This window comes from Halyomorpha halys, unplaced genomic scaffold (genome assembly GCF_000696795.3).
Source record: "Halyomorpha halys isolate HHAL.00 unplaced genomic scaffold, Hhal_1.1 Scaffold120.1, whole genome shotgun sequence".
Classification (NCBI taxonomy): domain Eukaryota; kingdom Metazoa; phylum Arthropoda; class Insecta; order Hemiptera; family Pentatomidae; genus Halyomorpha; species Halyomorpha halys.
In genome coordinates, this window is record NW_027108251.1 from 313,163 (window position 1) to 324,925 (window position 11,763).

Genomic DNA, 11,763 nt, shown 5'->3' on the forward strand with positions numbered 1-11,763 from the left:
AAAAAAAAAAAAAAAAAAAAGCCACTTCAATTCGGTATACCAGGGGGAGACATGAGAACACCTTGAAAACCCAAAAGATAAATCTTACGAAGCAATTCAAGAGTTTCTTCAGTTTCAACCCTAAACCAGCAGATAGCCCTCTATACACCAAGGATCCGTAGTCGAGGTGGGGGAAGAGGAGAGAGGATATTAGAAGCTGTTTAATTTGTTTAAGGAATGCATTATGTTATGGATTTTGTAAATATGATTATTCCAAGAGAGGTTGGTTGAAGGTGGCTCTAAGGTTTTTTTAGTGTAGGATCTATCAATATCTTCTTGTCTTTTTTGGATGGCATCTCGAAGGAAGATGAAAGGAAAGATAAATTTGGAGATCATCATCATATAAGTAGTATTGTGAGTGGTGGATGGAATCGGTTGATGTGCTTTCTTAAGTAGACTTTTCACTTTAACTGTAATTTTTTGTTGCTGATGAGGTTTTTTTCTTTTGGTGCCCATCATACTTCATGAATATTGCTTTTGTGTCATCGCCAATTTTTCATAATTCTCTGTTGTCGACCATGTCTGAGAACCGCATAAAGCTACCGCACATACTCATATTCCCAATACATTTGCACTTTAATCCTGGAGGTAGTTAACTTTTAAAATATATTTCATGCTCCAGTATTTTTCCATCCCATATTTATCCTTCTGTTTATATTTTTCCTCTTTTTAAATAAGATGGACTGCCCTAAATAAATATATTGCTCGACAAAACTGATTTCTTGGTCGTTGACTTTGGCCTCTCCTTCTTGTGGATTTGACATTATCTTTGTTTTATGGATATTAATATTCAACCCTACGGATTCGCACTGCTAAAGGAATTTGCTAACCATTTGTTTCGTCTCAGTTGTAAATTGGCAAAAGTAACCTCAAATTCGATAACTTGTACTCATTTATAGTTATCCCATTTCCTTCCCATATTGCATTGTACTAAGGGTATAAATGATACAAATTATGATTGGATGGTAAGTAATGGATATGAAAGTTTCCACATATTTTCGTGGATGAACCACGCTCAACTTTGTACGTTCAAATATGGCCAAGTATCTATTAAGACGAAGTCAGCAACATATACAACATTATATATAATTTTATTAGTGATATAAAAAGGCATTTCAAATTTTTAAAAAATTTTGGATCATCAGGAATATGAAGGTTTCATACAGTATTGCGGATGTTCGATATCACTCTTTATGATGATATAAATTATTATTTTCTAATAAGCTTGAAGTTTTGAGCGTAGAAGGTTAGTGAGAATGAACTGAAAAAACATATCTTTAACAAGTGAAACAAAATATTTTTTATTATTTATCAACATAGCTCATTCAATTTCAAACTTTATAAAATCATTCAGTTCTATGTATGAATAATAAAGAGAAAGCATACAATGATTAAATTTCTTCCCTAATCCTTATCCTGGCCATGAAGGCAGCTTTCTGAGCCCTTTGAACAACTTCAGGGCAGCGCTGTCCCCTCATCAGTTTGCAATCCTGAAAATACCCTTCGTGCCTTGGAAAACCATGATTGCCGTCGGGGAAAGTAACAAGACCTTAAAAAAAAAAAAAAATTTATTAGTCTATAAATATTTATCAATCGCTTTTTTGCGGGTAGATAATTAATTTAAAACACAAATTTAATGTTGCCGATTTGGCCAGAACCAGATACCAATGATTGAACCAGATACCTACGTGATAAACTTCCTAACCACCTAAGCCCACTTGTTTCTAACCTGGCTTCTCCTTCATTACCTGATAATCCTAGACATCTGAAAAGAAGACGGCCTCAAGATCTTCTCCTCTACAAATGTTATTAGAGTTATATCAATGGGTAGATTCTCTACATTGCCAGTATCTGGTTATTGTAATACTAACTTCAAATTTACTAGTTGTTTTACTAAATTTTAAATACAGGTGTAAATATCAATAAATAAACCAAAATTTAAAAAAATACAATTTTTTTTATCCTTTCCCAACGTTTCAGCCGTTAGGCCATTCTTAAGGAGACCTTAAAATATTAATATTGTTTTTACTTACATTTTATCTATCACCGACGACGCCTAAAATTTACGCATAAAGGTTTAAACCATTTTTCAATTATAGGCTATTATGCTCAGGTCTCTTCATCTTTAAAACAAATATATGCCAATGAATATCACAAAATTTTATAACGCGTTTCATTTTTTTTTTGTTAAATTTTCAAAATAATGGTAATCTACTTAAGACGTAAGTCCTTCCTGTTCTTCAAGAAAACTAAGAAAATCAGTTTTTTCTTATTCATCGTGGCTATATGTACCTTTGCGGGTCCCATGTTCATGTGACGAACATTTCTTTAGGAGGATTATAATAATTTTTTTTTTCTTTAAGAGTAAAGTAAGTTTTTAAGGGCGGATATTTTGTTTCTTCTAGGCTCATAAAGTATTTTCTCTAATAACTTGGAGGCCAACTCTGTTGCCACGAAGATATGGATGTATATCGCCTAAGAACGCAGAGCTTTGGACCACTAATACAGAAAAACGCCTAATATTAAAATATAATAAATAGTACTTTATTTATAGCCACTTAAAAATCTTTTCGTAGAATAAAGAAAGATTACTTTCAGTAGAATCACCCACAAACAAAACAAAAGATAATTTTTTCAATTTCTTGAGACTGGAATTTATTTTTTAAATAAATCAAATGATACTCTCAACACTATTTATTACATCATCAACAGTCCAACGTTTCGGCCAATTCGGCCATCCTCAAGGACAATCTTAAATATAAATTCACACCTCAAATCCAAATTTTAAAACTTTTTGCAGGCTATTCTGCCAAGGACATTAACTACAATTAAAAATCACTCTATTTTTTTCACAACTTTATTAATTTTTAAAACTTTTAATTTTAGATTAACTACACTATCAATCATCATGTAAACATAGTGAAAACAATAGGGCGATTTTTACTTGTAATTAATGACCTGGGCAGAATAGCTAGTAAAAAGTTTTTAAATTTAGATTTGAGGTATAAATTTATATTTAAGATTGTCCTTGAGGATGGCCGAATAGGCCGAAACGTTGGACTGTTCATATAATAAAGAGTGTTGCGGCTTAACAAAGATTCCATTTGATTTATTTAATAGAAAAAAAAATTGATAATCAATTTTGCATATTTTTCAAATACTACCCAGAGAGAATTTACAAAATATATAAATAACAAAAAAAATTGTAATCGCCGTTGTAACAATTTTCTCAAGAAAAATTACTTTCGTTTGAGTTGAATTTGATGCTTAGACACCGCATACTAGGGTTTCACCATAAGAATCTAGGTTAATTTAAAAAAAAAAAAAACTGAAAAAATAGTTTGTTATTCTTTTGAAACAATTTATATTTCCATAAATACAAATTTGGTATGCGTTGGCTTAGGTAATTATTTGGTTGCGCTGCCTAGCGTTTCAACTCTAGGATTCTAGGTTAGTAAAGCTATCCCATGACATAAGCCCTTATGGAATCGGGTTCTTAATTGGTATCGGTCCTTCAGGGCCTGTCAAAATAAATTATATGTCTCTATCTATAACATGATAGTAAATTGCATCTACCGCAACCTCATAAATGTCTATAATTAGGAAAGCGGAGATTAATATCAGTAAATTTCCTTTAGAAACAAATAGATTATTTTCCTCCGAGAAATGATTGATTTTATTATATACTATACCAGTGATTAATATTCTATATTTAATGTTATATAATATGCTTGACATGGGTTGAAAAACATACATTAATAGGCTTGACATGACTCGAAAACATGGGGTAAAAAGCATAGGTTAACATGTTTGACATGACTCGAAAACATGGATTAAAATAGGTAATCATTTTATTATGAGAAAACGTTATATTATATCTTTCCTTGTATAAACTTTTTACATGACTAAATCAGCTAATTCAATGAATCTTCCAAGCCTAAATATTTTAGATTAAATTAAATTAGATTAATAATGACCAAAAAAGGTTAAACAGAATATAATTGATGATTAAACAAAATAAATAAATAAACCTATGAGTAAAACATAAATGCTATTCGCAATATTCGGTTCTGATTTATGAATTTTGATACAGAATTCTATACCATAGCTATTTTAAATTGTAAACAAGATTATAGAGCAACCAATAATTCTATTTCTAATTTGGAAATACAATTTGAAAATTACTTCAAGGCTACAAAGTTCACTAATAACTATTGGCTTTCAATAGATTACCAAATAGAGAGAATTAAAATACCGAGAGTTATAATCATGACGTTGAACTACGACAAACACATTCGGAAAAATATAAAATTCAGTTTATTTAAAAACAAATTTGATCCTTTTTTCTCAACTTTATTCTTTTCAAAACCTTCCAACGTTTCGACCCTCAGGTCATTTTCAAGAATACCTTTACTTTGTTGTCATTTTCTCTTTTAAAATTCTTTAAAATACCGGATAATTGCGTTTGTCCCATCTATAACTTCTTCTATACAACTCTTTCTTAAATTTAAAACTATTAACCACTTCTCTTCATTCTTTCATTTACATTTGAATGTAATAAAAGAATAAGAAATGTAAATGAAAGAAAGAAGAGAAGTGGTTAATACAAGATTTAAATTTAAGAAAGAGTTATATGGAAGAAGTTATAGATGGGACAAAGGCAATTAGCCGGCATTTTTAAGAATTTTAAAAGAGAAAATGACGACAAAGTAAAGGTATCCTTAAAAATGACCTGAGGGTCGAAACGTTGGAAGGTTTTGAAAAGAATAAAGTTGGGAAAAAAGGATCAAATTTGTTTTTAAATAAACTAAACCACTCTCAAACAAGAATATATTAATAAAAATTAATCTAATAAAATTCAGTGTTTTTGGAAAAGGTAGAAAATAATTTAATAACTCTAATGTAACAATTAGAGATAACAAATAAGGTCTTGAAATTGGGGACATGCATAATTGCAATAATGTGTTTCCAACTTTAATACAATAAATTTTATTACCTAAGCCCCAAACTCTTCCTCCTTTGAATTCCCCTTCATATTTCATTCCATCTGCTCTCCAAAACACTCCATGGCCGTGGAACCATCCGTTCAAGATTTCTCCTTCGTATCTGGGAACAGTTATGTTGGAAGTAGTGCAAAGTACATGAAAAGTTTCTGAATTAAGAACCATTATTTGTTTTGATCTAGCTTATGTTAAGACTATTTGCTGCTTTGTATATGCCGTAGACGTTATAGACTAACTCCTAAATGTATGGAGATGTATTACTTAGCACCATCGGGGAAGGTGAGGACTCCATGCCCCGTGGCCAGGTCCTCGCAGAAGGCGGACTGAAGTAAGGATTTGTCAGGAAGCCTGAGTGCGCCCGTCCCGTGCCTTTGGCCTTTGGAGTTCCACTCGCCCCAATAGCGGCTGCCTTCCTCGTAGCGATATCCACCCACTATCGGTCCTGTCGGATTATCAGATTATTGTTTACTTCTATGAAAACATAAATACATTTTATAATATAATTTTATTACACTCCATAGGGCGGTAACATCATTTTGTAATATTTTCAAATGTCCTAATTATCATAAGAATTGGTATGTGACCAACAATCCATAGTGCAAAGCTTTATAATGGTTGTACTACTGTTGTGACAAAACGAACTAGTTTCAATGTGAAAAATAAGAATAAATCATTAACTATCAATCAAAAGATTAAGAAAAAATCTTTTGGACCAAACTACACCCACATTATTCAAAATAAAACTATATTTGTGTAGTAATATTTCTTTTGATTAATAAAAGTCTCATTCTATACAGACACACACAGACCATTCTGCAAGAAATGGTTTTTTGGACCCTGAGTACCTCAAAACGTGTATTATTGTAGCAAAACTCAAATTCGAAATTTCTCAGATCAAGATATTCTTACTATGTATTCCATAAACAGGTAGACAAAAGTAAAAAATTGATGAACAAACAAAGTAGTAGATCATTTCTACTGTAAATATTGTTTCACGTCTCCAATTTTTAATTTGTCTGTATATGAAATAACATTAACAGTGACAAATTTATTTATTTTAACCTAATTTCCAATTAACACAATGAATGATTTTATATTTAACTTGAGACCAGTTTCCTTGTAATCAGACGTGGACTTTCTTTGTTTTTCAGCCAGCTTTACTAACTATTGGAATTATTTCCCAATGACAATCTTGTGTTTATCCCATTCTTGTTCCTTTTTTGGTATCTGACATTATGAGAAAGGCTGGACACAAACAGTTAAATTAAAAATACTCTGTAGTGCTTTATGAATGAATAATAAGACATAATTAACTAACCGATAATCATATTTCTTTTAAAAATAACTGTCTATTTTAAATTAAATTTCTTTTCCACTGTCTCCTCAAGGTCTATTTCCTTTTATGTTAGTAGATGTTGAGGCAAAGTTACAAGCAGCATAAGTCTTCATTTAAATTTCTTTACAATTCACATATCTCAGTATTTCTATAATGCTTTATAAATTTAAAAATGATACTTTTTAAAAATTAATATTGCATAAATGTATTTTTTAGTACAAGAGGGATATTCTAGCTGACAACTAATGATAAGCCGCCAAATGGAATTCATTTATTACAACTTTTTGGATTAAGGTGAAATTCTTAATTTATGTCATTTAGTCTTTGGTATGCATAATAAAAAAACAACTCATATAATACAGTATTAAAATTATAATATAATACAGTAAAAACAACTCTTTTTGCTAAAATGTCACTTTATATTAAGTGATGCCAAGTTAAAAGTAGAACATTGTATATTACAAACATTTTAACGTTGTAAAACTTTTGTTTTGTTCATTTTGTCAGGTATCATATGCCTCAAATGCCTTATTTCATTGATTTATCTCAAGTTTTCTTTTTATAAAACTCCATTAATAACATTTTATGAGAAAGTTAAATCATTTCTATTGTAGGTATTGTTGATATAAAATATTGGATACGATTACTTAAGTTTCTTTGATTATTATATAAGTCTGATGAGTTTGAATGTCTCTAAGTCTCAGTTAGCTACATTGTAATCAATTTTTCTTCTTTTTTTTTTCTTGAATCTTTATCTCACTAATTGTGGTTGTCTGTACAAAGTTAATAAATCTGTATTCATAAACCATTGCTCATTATTTTTTCCTACTCAATATATTTTTTTTTAGTTAATTTAACTCGTTTAAAAATTAATATTAAAAGAAAAGTTACATTAGCCATATAATGTAACTTTTCTTTTCATGTAAATGAGAATCATGTATTACACAGATATAATAATCCATTAGCTGGTTTTGAATCAATATATTCTAGGAAAAATTACTGATATTTTTCTACAATTTAGATATAGAGTGTAATCTGGCTGTGTGAGAAACATCCGCTACTGATAATTTCAATGAGGTCCTGACACCATTGCACAATACCTCTGTTACTGAGAATTTTTAAACCTTTGTTTAAAATTGTGATTTGATTTCTTCGATGTTTAATTCTGTACTTGGGACTGTATATTATATTATATTTTAGAAAAGTTGTGTACTTATATTCAAAATCTTCTATCTGTAATGAAGAAGTTTCCATAAAATATTTTAATGTTAATCATAAAGATTGTAGGAAGTCATAATCATAAAGATAGTCTGTGTGGTGGTCAATAAAGGTATCAAAATAGTATAAGAAAACTATATATTGTTTACCAATTCGCCCCATTTTCCAGGGCTTCGTTAAATATGTTAGATTGAAACAAAGATGACAACTTTATTGACCACCACCCGGTGGTCTTCCTACAATATATTTCATATGGTCAACTATCTCCTTCCAATTTTAACCATAAAGATTTCTTGAATCAAAAATCTTAGTTCTCTATTCTACCCCACATGTTCATTCAACCATTTTTTTACTGAAAAAGATAAAAATTCATCCATTTCACTTTAAAAGGGAAAAATAAAAGAATTGATTTTATTTACTTTTCCTGAAACAAATAATATTTTTCACTTTTTGGGCAAGATATTTATCAAATTTACAAATAAGATTAATAAATACAATTACAAAAAAGATTACGAACTAAAAGAAACTGAATAATGCAGATATATGTCTCCTACAGCGTTCAAAAATAATAGAATTGATGGTTAAAATAAAAAAAAAAAATTTAATATGATTTATTTTCAAAAATTGTGTATAGATTGAAACACAAGTTTATAAGGTAGTAAATAGCAGTTCCGATTATTCCCTCAATAGGCCACTTATGATAACAGTAAAATAAGCCAATTTTAAAATAATAGTTTAATTAAATATCTAGAAGTAGTATAAAAAAATGTATCACAACTGTTTCCAAAATTAAATTCAGTTTCAGAAACCTCTAATACATTTTTTTGATACAATGTAAAACTCAATCAAAAGATAGAATCATTTTATTATAGTCTGGATCAAATAATAATAATGTTCTTTTAATGAAAATATTTTATTAGTTTACAATTCATCATTTTAAATCCACAGTTTACTAAGCTAATAAGAACATAAAGGAATGTAAAAGTAATCAATCAAACTAATTAACAGCATGTATAAATGAATATGAATGAAAAATTATATATAATTTTAATTATTATCAATAAAACAGAAAAGAATTCTAAAAAACGATAGATTAACAGTCCACCTATGTCAAGGATTGTTAATATAATAGTTCAGTTAATTACCTACAGATAGAAGCACAAATCGAGAAAGGTAGAAAATACTAATTTAAATTAGCGCCGCAAGAGGTCAGCACCATCCAAACAACCGTTTCTGAGGTCCAAATATAGCTAAAAGTTTTATTTTCGTCAAATAATAATAGTTCAAAAAAATATTTAAAGATAGCAGCACAAATCAAGAATGTAGAAAATAGTAGTTTTAATAAGTGCCGCAAGATAGCAGCACCTTCCAAAGAGACTTTGCTGAAGTCGAAATATAGCTGAAAAATTTTATTTTGTATTAGGAGAGTAGAAGTTTACAGGAGCCCAACAAATCGATCAATAGGACTAACCCAGTTAGTGAGCTCCTGCTAACTTCTACTCTCCTAATACTACATAAAATTTTCCGGCTATATTTTGACTCCAGAAATGCCTGTTTGGATGGTGCTTCTACCTTACGGCAGTTATATGAACTATTTTTTTTTTCGTTTCTCGATTTGTGCTGCTATCTTTAATCATTTATATGAACTATTATTTTAGAATTGCTAAATACTATTGGAATCGTAAACTTTTCGATATATTAATTTTTTGTTTTATACATCTGGCTTAAATTGTATGAGGATTTACATTATATTTCTGTAGGTATCTAATTGTTTATAAATTGCTTCACTGTTTACTAAGTTAATAAACGATTTAGATAAATTTAAAGACCAACATCTGTGGGACATTCTCAAATAAATAAACTGTCACCTTAAAGTTTTGAAAAATAGAACAAAAACTTCATGCTCATGGAAAAATAGATTTTATAATTGTTATAACAATGTACAAAAGTACATAACCAGACTTAGTTTGCGAGTTTATAGACTTCTCGGTCTTACAGAAACATAAAATAAAAAATCTTTTGGTTAATTACTTTCTATTTTTTTAGTTTTTAGTTTTACGTTATTGTTAGGACTATTTGCATTTTTGAGACGATCCTCCCAAAGATCAAATTAATTACTATTACTTAATTTTTGTTGCTATCTATCCACTTTTTTGTTCATTATTTTCAATAATTAAAATATCCCTGTGTAAAGTTCTTAAAAAAACCTTTTTATTTAATATCCAAAAAACTAAGTTTCTGAGATATTATTGAATCTTACTAAGCACGATTATAAAAGTATTAATGAAGTTAAGGTCCTACCCTTATAGTACAAGAGTCGGAAAGAAAAAAAGGTAGTTATCTCACCCCAATTTTTGATTACTTTAATGAAAACTAGGTATAATTACTAGTCAAAATTGATGAGTCTGCCAAGTATAGGTAGGGGGAATAAAAAATGGGGGCTGTTTCAAACCTTAAAAAAACATTAATTTTTCAGTCGGAGTTCTATATCTTAAAAACTAACAACACTTAGCACTCAAATTAAAGCTAGTTTAATGGACTATAAAGAAGTTTATCACTTAATTATTATTATCACTTAATTATTTATTACCTCCGTAGGAATAGTAGTTTTCATGATATTTGCTAGAATAAATTGATTTATAGTTGTTCGGACAATAAATTTAATTTATGAAAAACTTCATTACAGAAACTATTGGACGTACTGATGTCTGCCAGCGCTCAAATTAAAGCTAGTTAAATTTACTACAAAATAGTTAATCAAAATAAATTCACAAAACGTTAATTCTCGTTGTTCGTATAAAATGTCGGATTTTTGAAAAAATATATCTCTAAATCCATAAAACGCAAATATATCTGCCAACACTCAAAATAAAGGAAATTTATCTTACCATAAAGTAGTTTATGACACTTATCTTCGTAGGGGTAGTAGTTTTTATGATATTCGAGGCTAAACGGTTTTTCTTTTTTAATTTTTGTTTTCATTTACATTGTAATTTATCTTTGAATTTATTCATAGTTTCTTTTTTTTATCAATTAATTTATTGTATTTTAATTGAAATGCGATTGTAATAAAACTCATTATAATGTGATAAACGCGTTATAAAAATAAATTAATTTAATAAAATCATTACATTATAAAAGAAAATTATAATATTTGATGAAGTAATTTATCTATTTCAAACTATTACTTGAGAGAGTCAAAATGTTGACTTACTTGAAGACTTCATGATTCCTAACTGAAGTTTCTCTAGTAACTTCCCAAGGTTTCAGAAATCGATAAACAATATTGGATTAAACTGCTTACAGTTCTTTTGTACGGCTCTGAAAGTAATTATTTTTGTAAGAATATATTTTCTACAGACTTGTTTACTGAATGTATTACATTATACTACATTGTACATACTACTACACTATACTACTACATTGTATTACACTATTTCCAAATCTTACATACATTTATCACTTGACCTTCCTAATTTGTGTTGAAATTAGTCATCATTCGTTTCAGAATTGATATTTCTATATAATTCACTATGCCCAATACTTTCAAGTACTAATTTTCCAAACGGGACTCTCAGTTTACAGATTGACTAATTAAAATTTCAACAGTAATAAGAAAAATACTGGAATAATAAAAAAAAATACGGGGGTGAATATAATATGCAAGAAACGGAGCAAATAAACGCAAATGGCAATAAGAAAATAAATGGAATATAATAAATGACTCATCTTTTTCTGCCCCACTTTTACTAAGGTTTCGATCATATTGAAACACATCAAAACAAATCACAGAAAGAAAGAAATCTAACAAAAATATTGAGGGAAACAAATGTTTTCCTTTTAAGCTAACCACATTAAATTAGCAAAAATAAGATGGCCACGGGACCTTCTAATTTAAATTAATGCTTGAAGTACCACCAATGGGTGGTTCCTTCTCAGGATTTTCAAGTGTATATGAAACATACAACATATTTACTTATTGTATTTATTATTTGTACAATTGTAAATCACATTAAATAAATAAATTTAAAAAAAAATAGCAGAAAATTTTTATCATATATCTATTACTTCCTGCAACAAGAAATTAGATGATCAATTCCAGCTAATTCCAAGAGGAATAAAATTTTAATTATTGTAAAAATTAATTTGATATTTATGACTTCTGAT

At 28.9% G+C, this 11,763-nt stretch overlaps 1 protein-coding gene across 2 annotated transcripts; it reads right to left on the reverse strand.

The window, feature by feature from the left end:
* Positions 1 to 1,323: 1,323 nt before the first annotated feature.
* Positions 1,324 to 10,913, reverse strand: rtp (retinophilin). Of its 2 annotated transcripts, none has more exons than XM_014416314.2 (4): positions 10,811 to 10,913; positions 5,304 to 5,484; positions 5,036 to 5,145; positions 1,324 to 1,588 (listed from the first exon to the last, which is right to left on the reverse strand). In XM_014416314.2, exons 1-4 carry the CDS (start codon positions 10,821 to 10,823, stop codon positions 1,431 to 1,433), a joined length of 462 nt encoding a protein of 153 aa, XP_014271800.1. In that variant the 5' UTR covers positions 10,824 to 10,913; the 3' UTR covers positions 1,324 to 1,430. The 2 variants fall into 2 exon arrangements, with proteins under 2 accessions (XP_014271800.1, XP_066902729.1); XM_067046628.1 differs by lacking the exon at positions 10,811 to 10,913 and adding an exon at positions 10,485 to 10,593.
* Between the last annotated feature and the right edge of the window lie 850 nt (positions 10,914 to 11,763).

What these genes read in the sequence shown, in the direction of transcription:
- rtp (XM_067046628.1), bottom strand. Translation starts at nt 10,578, where the DNA reads ATGAAAACAAAAATTAAAAAAGAAAAACCGTTTAGCCTCGAATATCAT. An exon ending in GTGTCATAAACTACTTTATG is followed by an intron (nt 5,485 to 10,484) that starts GTAAGATAAATT and finishes ATAATCCGACAG; the next exon opens with GACCGATAGTGGGTGGATAT. An exon ending in AGGAAGAGTTTGGGGCTTAG is followed by an intron (nt 1,589 to 5,035) that starts GTAATAAAATTT and finishes TTTTTTTTTAAG; the next exon opens with GTCTTGTTACTTTCCCCGAC.